Below are 12,278 nucleotides of genomic sequence, written 5' to 3'. Positions count from 1 at the left end.
CACAATTTTCCTTGCTCCAAGGTCATGCCTTCAGCTGCCTAGGCCCTAAGCTCTGTAATTCCCTCCCTAAACCTCTCTGCCTATCTACCTCCTCTCCTTTAAGACGTTCCTTAAAACCTACCTCTTTCACCTGTCCTAATCTCTCTTTATGTGTCTCGGTGTCAAACTTTGTTTGATAATCGCTCATGTGAAGCTCCTTGGCACGCTTTACTCTGTTCAAGGTTCAACATAAATGCAAGCTGTGTTGAAAGAGAGCCATTTGTCTGCTATTAGCAGCATTCCTGATGAAATGTATCCCAGGACGTTATGGGAGGTTAGGGAGGAAATTGCGGGTCCCCTAGCAGAGATATTTGAATCATCCACCGCTACAGGTGAGGTGCCTGAAGATTGGAGGGTAGCAAATGTTGTGCCTTTGTTTAAGAAGGGCGGCAGGGAAAAGCCTGGGAACTACAGACCAGTGAGCCTGACATCTGTAGTGGGTAAGTTGTTAGAGGGTATTCTGAGAGACAGGATCTACAGGCATTTGGAGAGGCAGGGACTAATTAGGAACAGTCAGCATGGTTTTGTGAGAGGAAAATCATGTCTCACGAATTTGATTGAGTTTTTTGAAGGGGTAACCAAGAAGATAGATGAGGGCTGTGCAGTAGACGTGGTCTACATGGACTTCAGCAAAGCATTTGACAAGGTACCGCATGGTAGGTTGTTACATAAGGTTAAATCTCATGGGATCCAAGGTGAGGTAGCCAATTGGATACAAAATTGGCTTGACGACAGAAGACAGAGGGTGGTTGTAGAGGGTTGTTTTTCAAACTGGATGCCTGTGTCCAGCGGTGTGCCTCAGGGATCGGTGCTGGGTCCGCTGTTATTTGTTATTTATATTAATGATTTGGATGAGAATTTAGGAGGCATGGTTAGTAAGTTTGCAGATGACACCAAGATTGGTGGCATTGTGGACAGTGAAGAAGGTTATCTGGGATTGCAACGGGATCTTGATCAATTGGGCCAGTGGGCCGATGAATGGCAGATGGAGTTTAATTTAGATAAATGTGAGGTGATGCATTTTGGTAGATCGAATCGGGCCAGGACCTACTCCGTTAATGGTAGGGCGTTGGGGAGTGTTATAGAATAAAGAGATCTGGGAGTACAGATTCATAGCTCCTTGAAAGTGGAGTCACAGGTGGATAGGGTGGTGAAGAAGGCATTCGGCATGCTTGGTTTCATTGGTCAGAACATTGAATGCAGGAGTTGGGATGTCTTGTTGAAGTTGTACAGGGCATTGGTGAGGCCACACTTGGAGTACTGTGTACAGTTCTGGTCACCCTATTATAGAAAGGATATTATTAAACTAGAAAGAGTGCAGAAAAGATTTACTAGGATGCTACCGGGACTTGATGGTTTGACTTACAGGGAGAGGTTAGACAGACTGGGACTTTTTTCCCTGGAGAGTAGGAGGTTAAGGGGTGATCTTATAGAAGTCTATAAAATAATGAGGGGCATAGATAAGGTCGATAGTCAAAATCTTTTCCCAAAGGTAGGGGAGTCTATAACGAGGGGGCATAGATTTAAGGTGAGAGGGGAGAGATACAAAAGGGTCCAGAGGGGCAATTTTTTCACTCAAAGGGTGGTGAGTGTCTGGAACGAGCTGCCAGAGGCAGTAGTAGAGGCGGGTACAATTTTGTCTTTTAAAAAGCATTTGGACAGTTACATGGGTAAGATGGGTATCGAGGGATATGGGCCAAGTGCAGGCAATTGGGACTAGCTTAGTGGTATAAACTGGGCGACATGGACATGTTGGGCCGAAGGGCCTGTTTCCATGTTGTAACTTCTATGATTCTATGATTCTATGATAAAAGTGCCATGTATCAAGGGAGTCTCGCACTCGAAGGTAAGAGCCTAAACCTAAGTCCCATCTGCCTGTTCAAGTTAACATTGCAGATCTCGCTACAGTATTTGCAGTTTCTCCCGCCTCTCCTGCAGTGTCCTATCCAACATTTCTCCCTCAACCAATACCACCAAAAAAAGCCCAGCTCGTTGAGTCACTCATTCTCATTGCTGTCTGCGGGATGTTACCGGCACAGAATGTTTGCTACATAACCGCAGGTCACTGCACACTAATTGAGCAGAGGAAGTCATTTGAAACATTTTGACAATGAGATGAGGTGTTGATATAAGTGCAATGATATGTTCTCATTATACAGGTTCGAGACCAGTTTTATACATTACCTGAAGAATCAAAAACTTTCGCTGACTTGTTTTTAAAGTTATATTAGTCAGCTGAGTAAAAATTACAGAAAGGACAACTTACGGATCTTCCATTAACTGAGGGTGTGTTAGTGGGCCAGTGTAGTATCTGTAAGTACAGACTGGTCAATATTGCTTTTACTAGGTTATACTAGATTATATAAAGTACTTTAAAAAGGATATTCTTCTGTTTTGTACCTTCGATGATACAGAGTCAGGTACTTTGTAAAAACACACCTGTCAGAATTCTTGATACAATTCGGAATTCCCTCTAACAGGAGACTGGTCAAGAAGGTACGAGCCCATGGAATCCAGGGTGCCTTGGCACTTTGGATACAAAACTGGCTTAGTGGCAGAAGGCAGAGGGTGATGGTCGAAGGTTGTTTTTGTGACTGGAAGCCTGTGGCCAGTGGGGTACCACAGGGATCGGTGCTGGGTCCCTTGCTGTTTGTGGTCTACTTTAATGACTTGGATATGAATGTAAAAGGTATGATCAGTAAGTTCGCTGATGATACAAAAATTGGTAGGGTGGTAAATAGCGAGGAGGATAGCCTCAGTCTGCAGGACAATATAGATGGGTTGGTCAGATGGGCAGAACAGTGGCAAATGGAATTTAACCCGGAAAAGTGCGAGGTGATGCACTTTGGAGGGACTAACAAGGCAAGGGAATACACAATGAATGGGAGGACCCTAGGCAAGACAGAGGGTCAGAGGGATCTTGGTGTGCAAGTTCACAGATCCCTGAAGGCGGCGGAACAGGTAGATAAGGTGGTAAAGAAGGCATATGGGATACTTGCCTTTATTAGCCGAGGCATAGAATATAAGAGCAAGGAGGTTATGATGGAGCTGTATAAAACACTGGTTAGGCCACAGCTGGAGTACTGTGTGCAGTTCTGGTCGCCACACTACAGGAAGGATGTGATCGCTTTGGAGAGGGTGCAGAGGAGATTCACCAGGATGTTACCAGGGCTGGAGCGCTTCAGCTATGAAGAGAGACTGGGAAGATTGGATTTGTTTCCCTTGGAGCAGAGGAGGCTGAGGGGGGACATGATTGAGGTGTACAAAATTATGAGGGGCACAGATAGGATGGATACTAAGGAGCTTTTTCCCTTCGTTGAGGGTTCTATAACAAGGGGACATAGATTCAAGGTAAAAGGCGGGAGGTTTAGAGGGGATTTGAGAAAGAACTTTTTCACCCAGAGGGTGGTTGGAGTCTGGAACTCACTGTCTGAAAGGGTTGTGGAGGCAGGAACCCTCACAACATTCAAGAAGCATTTGGATGAGCACTTGAAATGCCATAGCATACAAGGCTACGGACCAAATGCTGGAATATGGGATTAGAGTAGACAGGGCTGATGGCCGGCGCGGACACGATGGGCCGAAGGGCCTCTATCCGTGCTGTATAACTCTATGACTCTATGACTCTAATGACTGGAACTCTTCAGCTACAGGTTTCTGAACGAAAAACTTGTACATATATCTTGCCATTAATGTAATAAAATGTCCCGAGCACTGAGGAACGATGGGACAGGGATTAGGGTCAGTGGAAGGCACAATCAAAGAGATAGGTTTTTCGGAGGCTTCAGAAGGCAGGGTGATAGGTAACAAGAGGGAAGAGTTTAGGGTGACCGCTCGAGAGCAAAGGGCCTAGGCAGCTTTTAAGAACTTTAATAACATATAGTTGTGTTTAATTTGCCTGATTAACTGTTAATTTTACACAAGACATGTTTTTTAAAATCATTTTTGTGTTCTTATGTAGATGGCGTTGATACAAGCAAGTTATCTGGCTTTGGACCATATGAGGTGTGACCGTAATGGGAAGGGTGGATGTATTGTGAACGTGGCTTCCATGTCAGGTACAAACAGAAGAATGTTACATTCCCAGAGACTTTTTTTTGTATAATTAACATTTTCTATCAAGAGAATTTGAAACAATATCAGTTACGTGGAGAGACCAGAGAAGCTGGAATTGTTCTCTATACATTGAGTTACTTCGAAACTGCAGCACAGAAACAGGCCATTCGGCCCAGCTGGTCTATGCAGGCGTTTATGCTCCACACGAGCCTCCTCCTTCCCTACTTCCTTTCTCCCTCAATGTGCTTATCTAGCTTCCCCTTAAAGGCATCTATGCTATTTGCCTCAACTAGTCCTTGTGTTAGCAAGTTCCACATTCTTACCACTCTTTGGGTAAAGAAGTTTCTCCTGAATTCCCCATTGGATTTATTAGCGACTATTTTATATTTATGACCTCTAGTTTTGGACTCCCCCACAGGTGGAAACATTTTCTGTACGTCTACCCAAGAGAAAAGAGTCCCAGCCTGTTCAGTCTTTCCTGATGAGGATATCCCCTCAGTTCTGGTATCATCCTTGTAAATTTTTTTGGCACCCCCTCCAATGCATCTATATCCTTTCTATAATATGGAGACCAGAACTGTGCACAATGCTCCAAGTGTGGTCTAACCAAGGTGCTATACAAGTTTAGAGCAGAGAAGGTTAAGGGGAGATTTAACAGAGGCGTTCAAAATAATAAAGGGTTTTGATAGAGGAAACATGGAGAAACTGTTAGGAGGGTCAGTAACCAAAGGTCACAAATTTAAGGTAATTGGCAAAAGAGCCAGCAGTGAGATGAGTGAATTTTTTTCATGAGTTTACGTTGTAATGACCTGGAATGCACTGCCTGAAAGGGTGATGAAAGCTGATTCAATAATAACTTTCAAAAGGGAATTGGATAAATACTTGAAGGGAAGAAAATTGCTAGGCTAAGGGGAAAGAGCAAGAGGGTGGGATTAATTGGAATAGCTCTTTCAAAGAGCCTGCACAGGCACGATGGGCCAAATGGCCTCCTTCTGTGCTGTAAGATTCTATGATCTTTTAACAAGTATCAAAAATATTTCACTCTGTGCCAGAACATAGCACTGGCAGTGTGAATGTAGCATATATTACAACAAGAACAATAGCTACTTAAATAGGAGTAAGTCTAAATGCATTTTTGCCAACATAACAACAGTGACTGCACTTCAAAAGTAATTCATTCATTGTGAAATACCTCGGGACAGCCACACAAGTGCCAGGCTGCGTGAGTATTCTGTGATGCATAGCATTTAAACCTGATGCCTTTTCTATTTTTAATCCAATTGACCTTTTCAGTAGTTTCAGCCTGGCTCAGTGGTTGCAATCTCACCTCTGAGTCAGCAGGTCATAGGTTCAAAATCCACTATGGACTTGAACACATAATCTAGGCTGACACTTCAGCGCAGTGCTGCATTGTCAAAGGTGCTGTCTTTCAGATTTGACACTAAAAAGTAGCAACACAGGTTAACAAAGCAGTTAAATAGTGCGAACAAAGCACCGGGGTTCATTTATAGAGAAATAGAATTCAAAACCACAGAAGTTATGTTAAACCTATATAAAACCTTGGTTAGGCCACACTTAGAATACTGTGCACAATTCTGATCTCCATAGAGTGGTTAAAAAAGCACACGGGATCCTGGGCTTTATAAATAGAAGCATAGAGTACAAAAGTATGGAAGTTATGATGAACCTTTATGAAACACTGGTTCGGCCACAACTGGAGCATTGAGTCCAGTTCTGGGCACCGCACTTTAGGAAAAATGTGAAGGCCTTAGAGAGGGTGCAGGAATGATTCTAGGGATGAGGGACTTTAGTTACGTGGATAGACTGGAGAAGCTGGGGTTGTTCTCCTTGGAACAGAGACGGTTGTGAGGAGATTTGATAGAGGTGTTCAAAATCATGAAGGGTCTAGACAGAGTAGATGGAGAGAAATTGTTCCCAATGGCTAAGGGTCAAGAACCAGAGGACATAGATTTAAGATGATTGGCAAAAGAAGCAAAGGTGACATGAGGAAAAACTTTTTTACACAGCGAGTGGTTAGGATCTGGAATGCACTGCCCGAGGGGGTGGTGGAGGCAGATTCAATCATAGCCTTCAAAAGGCGACTGGATAATTTGCAGGGCTTCGGGGATAGGACGGGGTGTGGGACTAGCTGGATTGCTCTTGCATAGAGCCGGCGTGGACTCGATGGGCTGAATGGCCTCCTTCCGTGCTGTAACCTTTCTATGATTCTGTTATACTGAAGAAGGTACAAAAAGATTTACAAGGATACTACCAGAACTGAGGGTATAACTATCAAGAAGGACTGAACAAGCTGGGGCTACGTTCTCTATTAAAGAGAAGACTGAGAGGTGACCTGATAGAGGTCTTTACAATTATGAAGGGGTTGGATAGGGTAGGTGTAGAGAAGGTAGAATCATAGATACATATAACAGTTATAGCACAGAAGGAAGCCATTCGGCCCATCGAGCCTATGCCGGCTCTTTGTAAGAGTATTCCAGTTAGTCCCATTCCTCTGCTCTTTCCCCGTAGCCCTACAGATTTTTTCCCTTCCAGTATTTATCCAATTCCTGTTTGAAAGTCACAATTGAATCTGCTTCCACCACCCTTTCAGGCCGTACATTCCAGATTATAGAATCATGGAATGGTTACGGTACAGAAGAAGGCCATTCAGCCCATCGAGCCTGCACCAGCTCTCTGCAAGAGCAATTCAGCTGGTCCCACTCACCCGCTCTTTTCCCGTAGCCCTGAAAATTTTTCTCCTTCAGGTACCTATCTAATTCCTTTTTGATCCTAACCACTCGCTGCGTAAAAAAGTTTTCCCTCATGTCGCCTTTGATTCTTTTGCCAATCACCTTAAACTTGTGTCCTCTGGTTCTCGACCCTTTCGCCAATGGGAACAGTTTTTCTTTATTTACTTTATCTAGACCCTTCATGATTTTGAACACCTCTATCAAATTCCTCTCAACCTTCTCTGCTGCAAGGAGAACAATCCCAGATTCTCCAGTCTATCCACATAACTGAAGGCCCTCATCCCTGGAACCATTCTAGCAAATCTTTTCTGCACCCTCTCTAAGGCCTTCACATTCTTCCTAAAGTGAGGTGCCCAGAGCCGAACCAGTATTTTATAAAGGTTCAAAATAACTTCCTTGTTTTTGTACTCTATGCCTCTATTTATAAAGCCCAGGATCCCGTATGCTTTCTTATCTGCTTTCTCAACCTGTCCTGCCACCTTCAACAACCTGTGTACATATACCTCCCAGTCTCTCTGTTCCTGCACCCCCTTTTAGAATTGTACCATTTAGTTTATATTGCCTCTCCTCATTCTTCCTTCCAAAATGTATCACTTCGCACTTCTCTGCATTAAATTTCATCTGCCAAGTGTCCACCCATTCCACCAGCCTGTCCATGTCCTCTTGAACTCTATCACTATCCTCCTCACTGTTTACTACACTTCCAAGTTTTGTGTCATCTGAAAATTTTGAAATTGTGCCCTATACACCCAAATCCAAGTCATTAATATTTATCAAAAAAAGGCAGTGGTCCCAGCACTGACCCCTGGGAAACACCACTGCACACCTTCCTCCAGTCTGAGAAACAGCCGTTCACCACTATCCTCTGTTTCCTATTACTTAGCCAATTTTGTATCCATATTGTCACTGCCCCTTTTATTCCGTGAGCTTCAATTTTATCGACAAGCCTATTATGTGGCACTTTATCAAACGCCTTTTGGAAGTCCATATACACAATATCAACCACATTGGCCTCATCAACCTTCTCTGTTACCTCATCAAAAAACTCAATCAAGTTTGTTAAACACGATTTGCCTTTAACAAATCCGTGCTGGCTTTCCTTTATTAATCCACACTTGTCCAAGTGACTATTAATTTTGTCCCGGATTATTGTTTCTAGAAGCTTCCCCACCACCGAGGTTAAACTGACTGGCCTATAATTGCCGAGTTTATTCTTACATTCTTTTTTGAACAAGGGTGTAATATTTGCAATTCTCCAGTCCTCTGGCACCACCCCTGTGTCAAAGGAGGATTGGAAGATTATGGCCAGTACCTCTGCAATTTCCACCCTTACTTCCCTCAGCAACCTAGGATGCATCCCATCCGGACCGGGTGACTTATCTATTTTAAGTAGAGCCAGCCTTTCTAGTACCTCCTCTTTATCATTTTTTATCCCATACAGCATTTCAACTACCTCCTCTTTTACTGTGGCTTTGCAGTATCTTCCTCCTTGGTAAAGACAGATGCAAAGTACTCATTTTGCATCTCTGCCATGCCCTCTGCCTCCATACGTAGATCTCCATTTTGGTCTCTAATCAGTCCCACCCTCCCCCCGCTTACTACCCGTTTACTATTAATATGCCTATAGAAGACTTTTGGATTCCCTTTTATGTTAGCCGCCAGTCTATTCTCATACTCTCTCTTTGCCCCTCTTATTTCCTATTTTACTTCCCCTCTGATGGGGAATCATAAATAGTGGCTGCGTAAAAAAGATTTTCCTGATGTCATGTTTGGTTCTTTTGCCAATCACCTTAAATCTGTGTTCTCTGGTTCTTGACCCTTCTGCCAATGGGAACAGTTTCTCTTTATTGACTTTATCTAAACCCTTCATGATTTTGTACACATCTATCAAATCTCCTCTTAACCTTCTTTGCTCTAAGGAGAACAACCCCAGCTTCTCCAGTCTATCCATGTAACTAAAGTCCCTCATCCCTGGACCATTCTAGTAAATCTCTTCTGCACCCCCTCTAAGGCCTTCACATCCTTCCTGAACTGCGGTGCTCAGAATTGAACAATACAACAGCTGTGGCCGAACCAGTGTTTTATAAAGGTTCAACATAACTTCCTTGCTTTTGTACTCTATGCCTCTATTTATGAAGCACAGGATCCCAAATGCTTTTTTAACTGCTTTCTCAACCTGTTCTATCACCTTCAAAGATTTGTACTCATATACCCCCAGATCTCTCTGTTCCTGCACCCCTTTAGAATTGTACCATTTAGTTTATATTGCTTCTCCTATTCTTCCTGCCAAAATGTATCACTTTGCACTTTTCTGCATTAAATTTCATCTGCCATGTGTCTGCCCATTCCACCAGCCTGTCTATGTCCTCTTGAAGTCACTATCCTCCTCACTGTTCACTACACTTCCAGGTTTTGTGTCATCTGCAAATTTTGAAATTGCACCCCGTACACCCAAGTCCAAGTCATCAAAATATACCAAAAAAGCAGTGGTCCAAGTACCGACCCCTGGAGAACACCTTCCTACAGTCTGAAAAACAACCTGTTTCCTGTCACTTAGCCACTTTCGTATCCATGCTGCCAGTGCCCCTTTTATTCTATAAGAACATAAAAACATAAGAAATAGGAGCAGGTGTAGGCCATCGCCCCTCGAACCTGCTCTACCATTCAATAAGATCATGGCTGATCTTCGACCTCAACTCCACTTTCCAGCCTGATCCCAATATCGCTTCATTCCCCTAGAGTCCAAAAATCTATCAATCTCAGCCTTGAATATACTCAATGACTCAGCATCCACAGCTACTCTGGGGTAGAGAATTCCAAAGATTCACAACCCTCTGATTGAAGAAATTCCTTCTTATCTCAGTCTTAAATGGCCGTCCCCTGATCCTGAGACTATGCCCCCTAGTTCTAGACTCTCCAGCCAGGGGAAACAACCTCTCAGCATCTACCCTGTCAAGCCCTCTCAGAATCTTACATGTTTCAATGAGATCACCTCTCATTCTTCTAAACTCCAGAGAGTATAGGCCCACTCAACCCAATCTCTCCTCATAAGACAACCCTCTCATCCCAGAAATCAATCTAGTGAACCTGCATTGCACCACCTCCAAGGCAAGTATATCCTTCCCTAAATAAGGAGACCAAAACTCCAGGTAAGGTATCACCAAAGCTCGGTAAGCCTTGCTTACTTTTATACTCCAATCCCCTTGCAATAAAGGCCAACATGCTATTTGCCTTCCAAATTGCTTGCTGTACCTGCATGCCAACCTTTTTGTGTTTCTTGTACAAGGACAACCAAATCTCTCAGAACACCAACATTTAATAGTTTCTCATCATTTAAAAAATATTCTGTTTTTCTATTCTTCCTACCAAAGTGAATAACCTCACATTTCCCCACATTATACTCCATCTGCCACCTTTTTGCCCACTCACTTAGCCTGTCTATATCCCTTTGTAGACTCTTTGTGACCTCCTCACAGCTTGATTTCCCACCTAGCTTTATATCATTGGCTTCAATTTTGCTGACAAGCCTTTAATGTAGCACTTTATCAAACGCCTTTTAAAAGTCCATATACATAACATCAACTGCCTTGCCCTCATCAACCTCTCTTTTACCTTTTCAAAAAACTCAATCAAGTTGGTTAAACACAATTTGCCTTTAACAAATCCATGCTGGCTTTCCTTTAATAATCCACACTTGTCCAAGTGACTATTAATTTTGTCCCAGATTATCGTTTCTAAAAGCTTCCCACTACCAAAGTTAAACCAACTGGCCTGTAGTTGCTGGGTTTATCCTTACATCCTTTTTTGAACAAGGGTGTAACATTTGCAATTCTCCCATCCTCTGGGACCACCCCCATATCTAAGGAGGATTGGAAGATTATTGTCAGCACCTCTGCAATTTCCACCCTTACTTCCCTCAGCAACCCAGGATGCATCCCATCCTGACAGGGTGACTTATCTACTTCAAGTACAGCCAGCCTTCTAGTATCTCCTCTTTATCCATTTTTAGCCTATCCAGTATCTCAACTACCTCCTCTTTTACTGTGACTTTGGCAGCATCTTCTTCCGTGGCAAAGACAGATGCAAAGTACTCATTTAGTACCTCAGCCATGCCCTCTGCCTCCGTGAGTAGATCTCCTTTATGGTCCCTAATTAGTCCCACTCCTCGTCTTACTACCCGTTTACTATTTATATGCCTATAGAAGACTTTTGGATTCCCTTTTATGTTAGCTGCCAATCTATTCTCATACTTTCTCTTTGTCCCTCTTATTTCCTTTTTTACTTCTCCTCTGTACTTTCTATATTCAGCCTGGTTCTCACTTGTATTATCAATCTGACATCTGTCATAGCCCCCCTTTTTCTGCTTCATCTTACTCTCTATCTCTTTTGTCATCCAGGGAGCTATGGCTTTGGTTGCCCTACCTTTCTCCCTCGTGGAAATATACCTAGACTATACCCGAACCATCTCCTCTTTAATGGCTGCCCAATGTTTGGTTACAGTTTTGCCTGCCAACCTTTGATTCCAATTTACCCAGGCCAGATCAGTTCTCATCCCATTGAAATTGGCATTCCTCCAATTAAGTATTTTTACTCTAGATTGCTCCTTGTCCTTTTCCACAACTAATCTAAACCGTATGATACTATGATCACTGATCCCTAAATGTTCCCCCACTGACACTTGCTCCACTTCTTTCTCCAGAATCAGATCCAGCAATGCCTCCTTCCTCATTGGGCTGGAAACATACTGATCAAGAAAGTTCTCCTGAACACACTTCAGAAATTTCTCCTCTTTACCATTTACACTATTACTGTCCCACTCTATATTAGGATTATTGAAGTCCCCCATTATCACTACTCTATGCTTCTTGCACCTCACTATAATTTCCCTACAAATTTGCTCCTCTATATCCTTCCCACTAGTTGGTGGTCTATAGAATACATCCAGTAATGTAATAGTGCCTCTATTATGTCTTAACTCTAACCAAATAGGTTCTGCCCTTGACCCCTCCAGGACATCCTCTCTCTCCAGCACTGCAATATTCTCCTTAATCAATACTGCCACCCCGCCCCCTCCTTTTTTTCCTTCTCTATCTTTCCTGAACACCTTGTATCCAGAAATGTTTAGTACCCAATTCTGCCCTTTTTTCTCCATTATTGCCACTGTATCATATTCCCGTGTGGCTATTTGCACCTGCAGCTCACCAACCTTATTTACCACGCTTCATGCGTTTACACACATGCACTCTAAACCTATCTTAGACCTTCTTATATTCTCTCTTAATGTGATCCCACCTGATACTGTACTATTTCTTACTCTAGTGCTATCTGTCTCTCCCAATCCTTTGTGCACTTTGTTTCTCCTTTCTAATGCTACATCCTGATGCCCATCCCCCTGTCAAATTAGTTTAAACCCTCCCTCACAGCACTAGTGAA

The 12,278-nt window shown here is 43.1% G+C and overlaps 1 protein-coding gene across 1 annotated transcript in view; it reads left to right on the top strand.

Annotated features, from left to right (window-relative positions):
* LOC137320745 (15-hydroxyprostaglandin dehydrogenase [NAD(+)]-like) overlaps nt 1-12,278 on the top strand; it is a 100,085-nt gene that overhangs the window by 49,762 nt on the left and 38,045 nt on the right. The window contains exon 4 of the mRNA XM_067982505.1: nt 4,001-4,097. Coding sequence (XP_067838606.1) covers nt 4,001-4,097 — 97 coding nt within the window. The remainder of the gene's footprint in view (nt 1-4,000; nt 4,098-12,278) is intronic.

Source organism: Heptranchias perlo, chromosome 4 (assembly GCF_035084215.1).
Source record: "Heptranchias perlo isolate sHepPer1 chromosome 4, sHepPer1.hap1, whole genome shotgun sequence".
Lineage (NCBI taxonomy): Eukaryota > Metazoa > Chordata > Chondrichthyes > Hexanchiformes > Hexanchidae > Heptranchias > Heptranchias perlo.
Note: the sequence above shows the minus strand (reverse complement) of the source record. Positions and strands in the feature narration are given on the sequence as shown.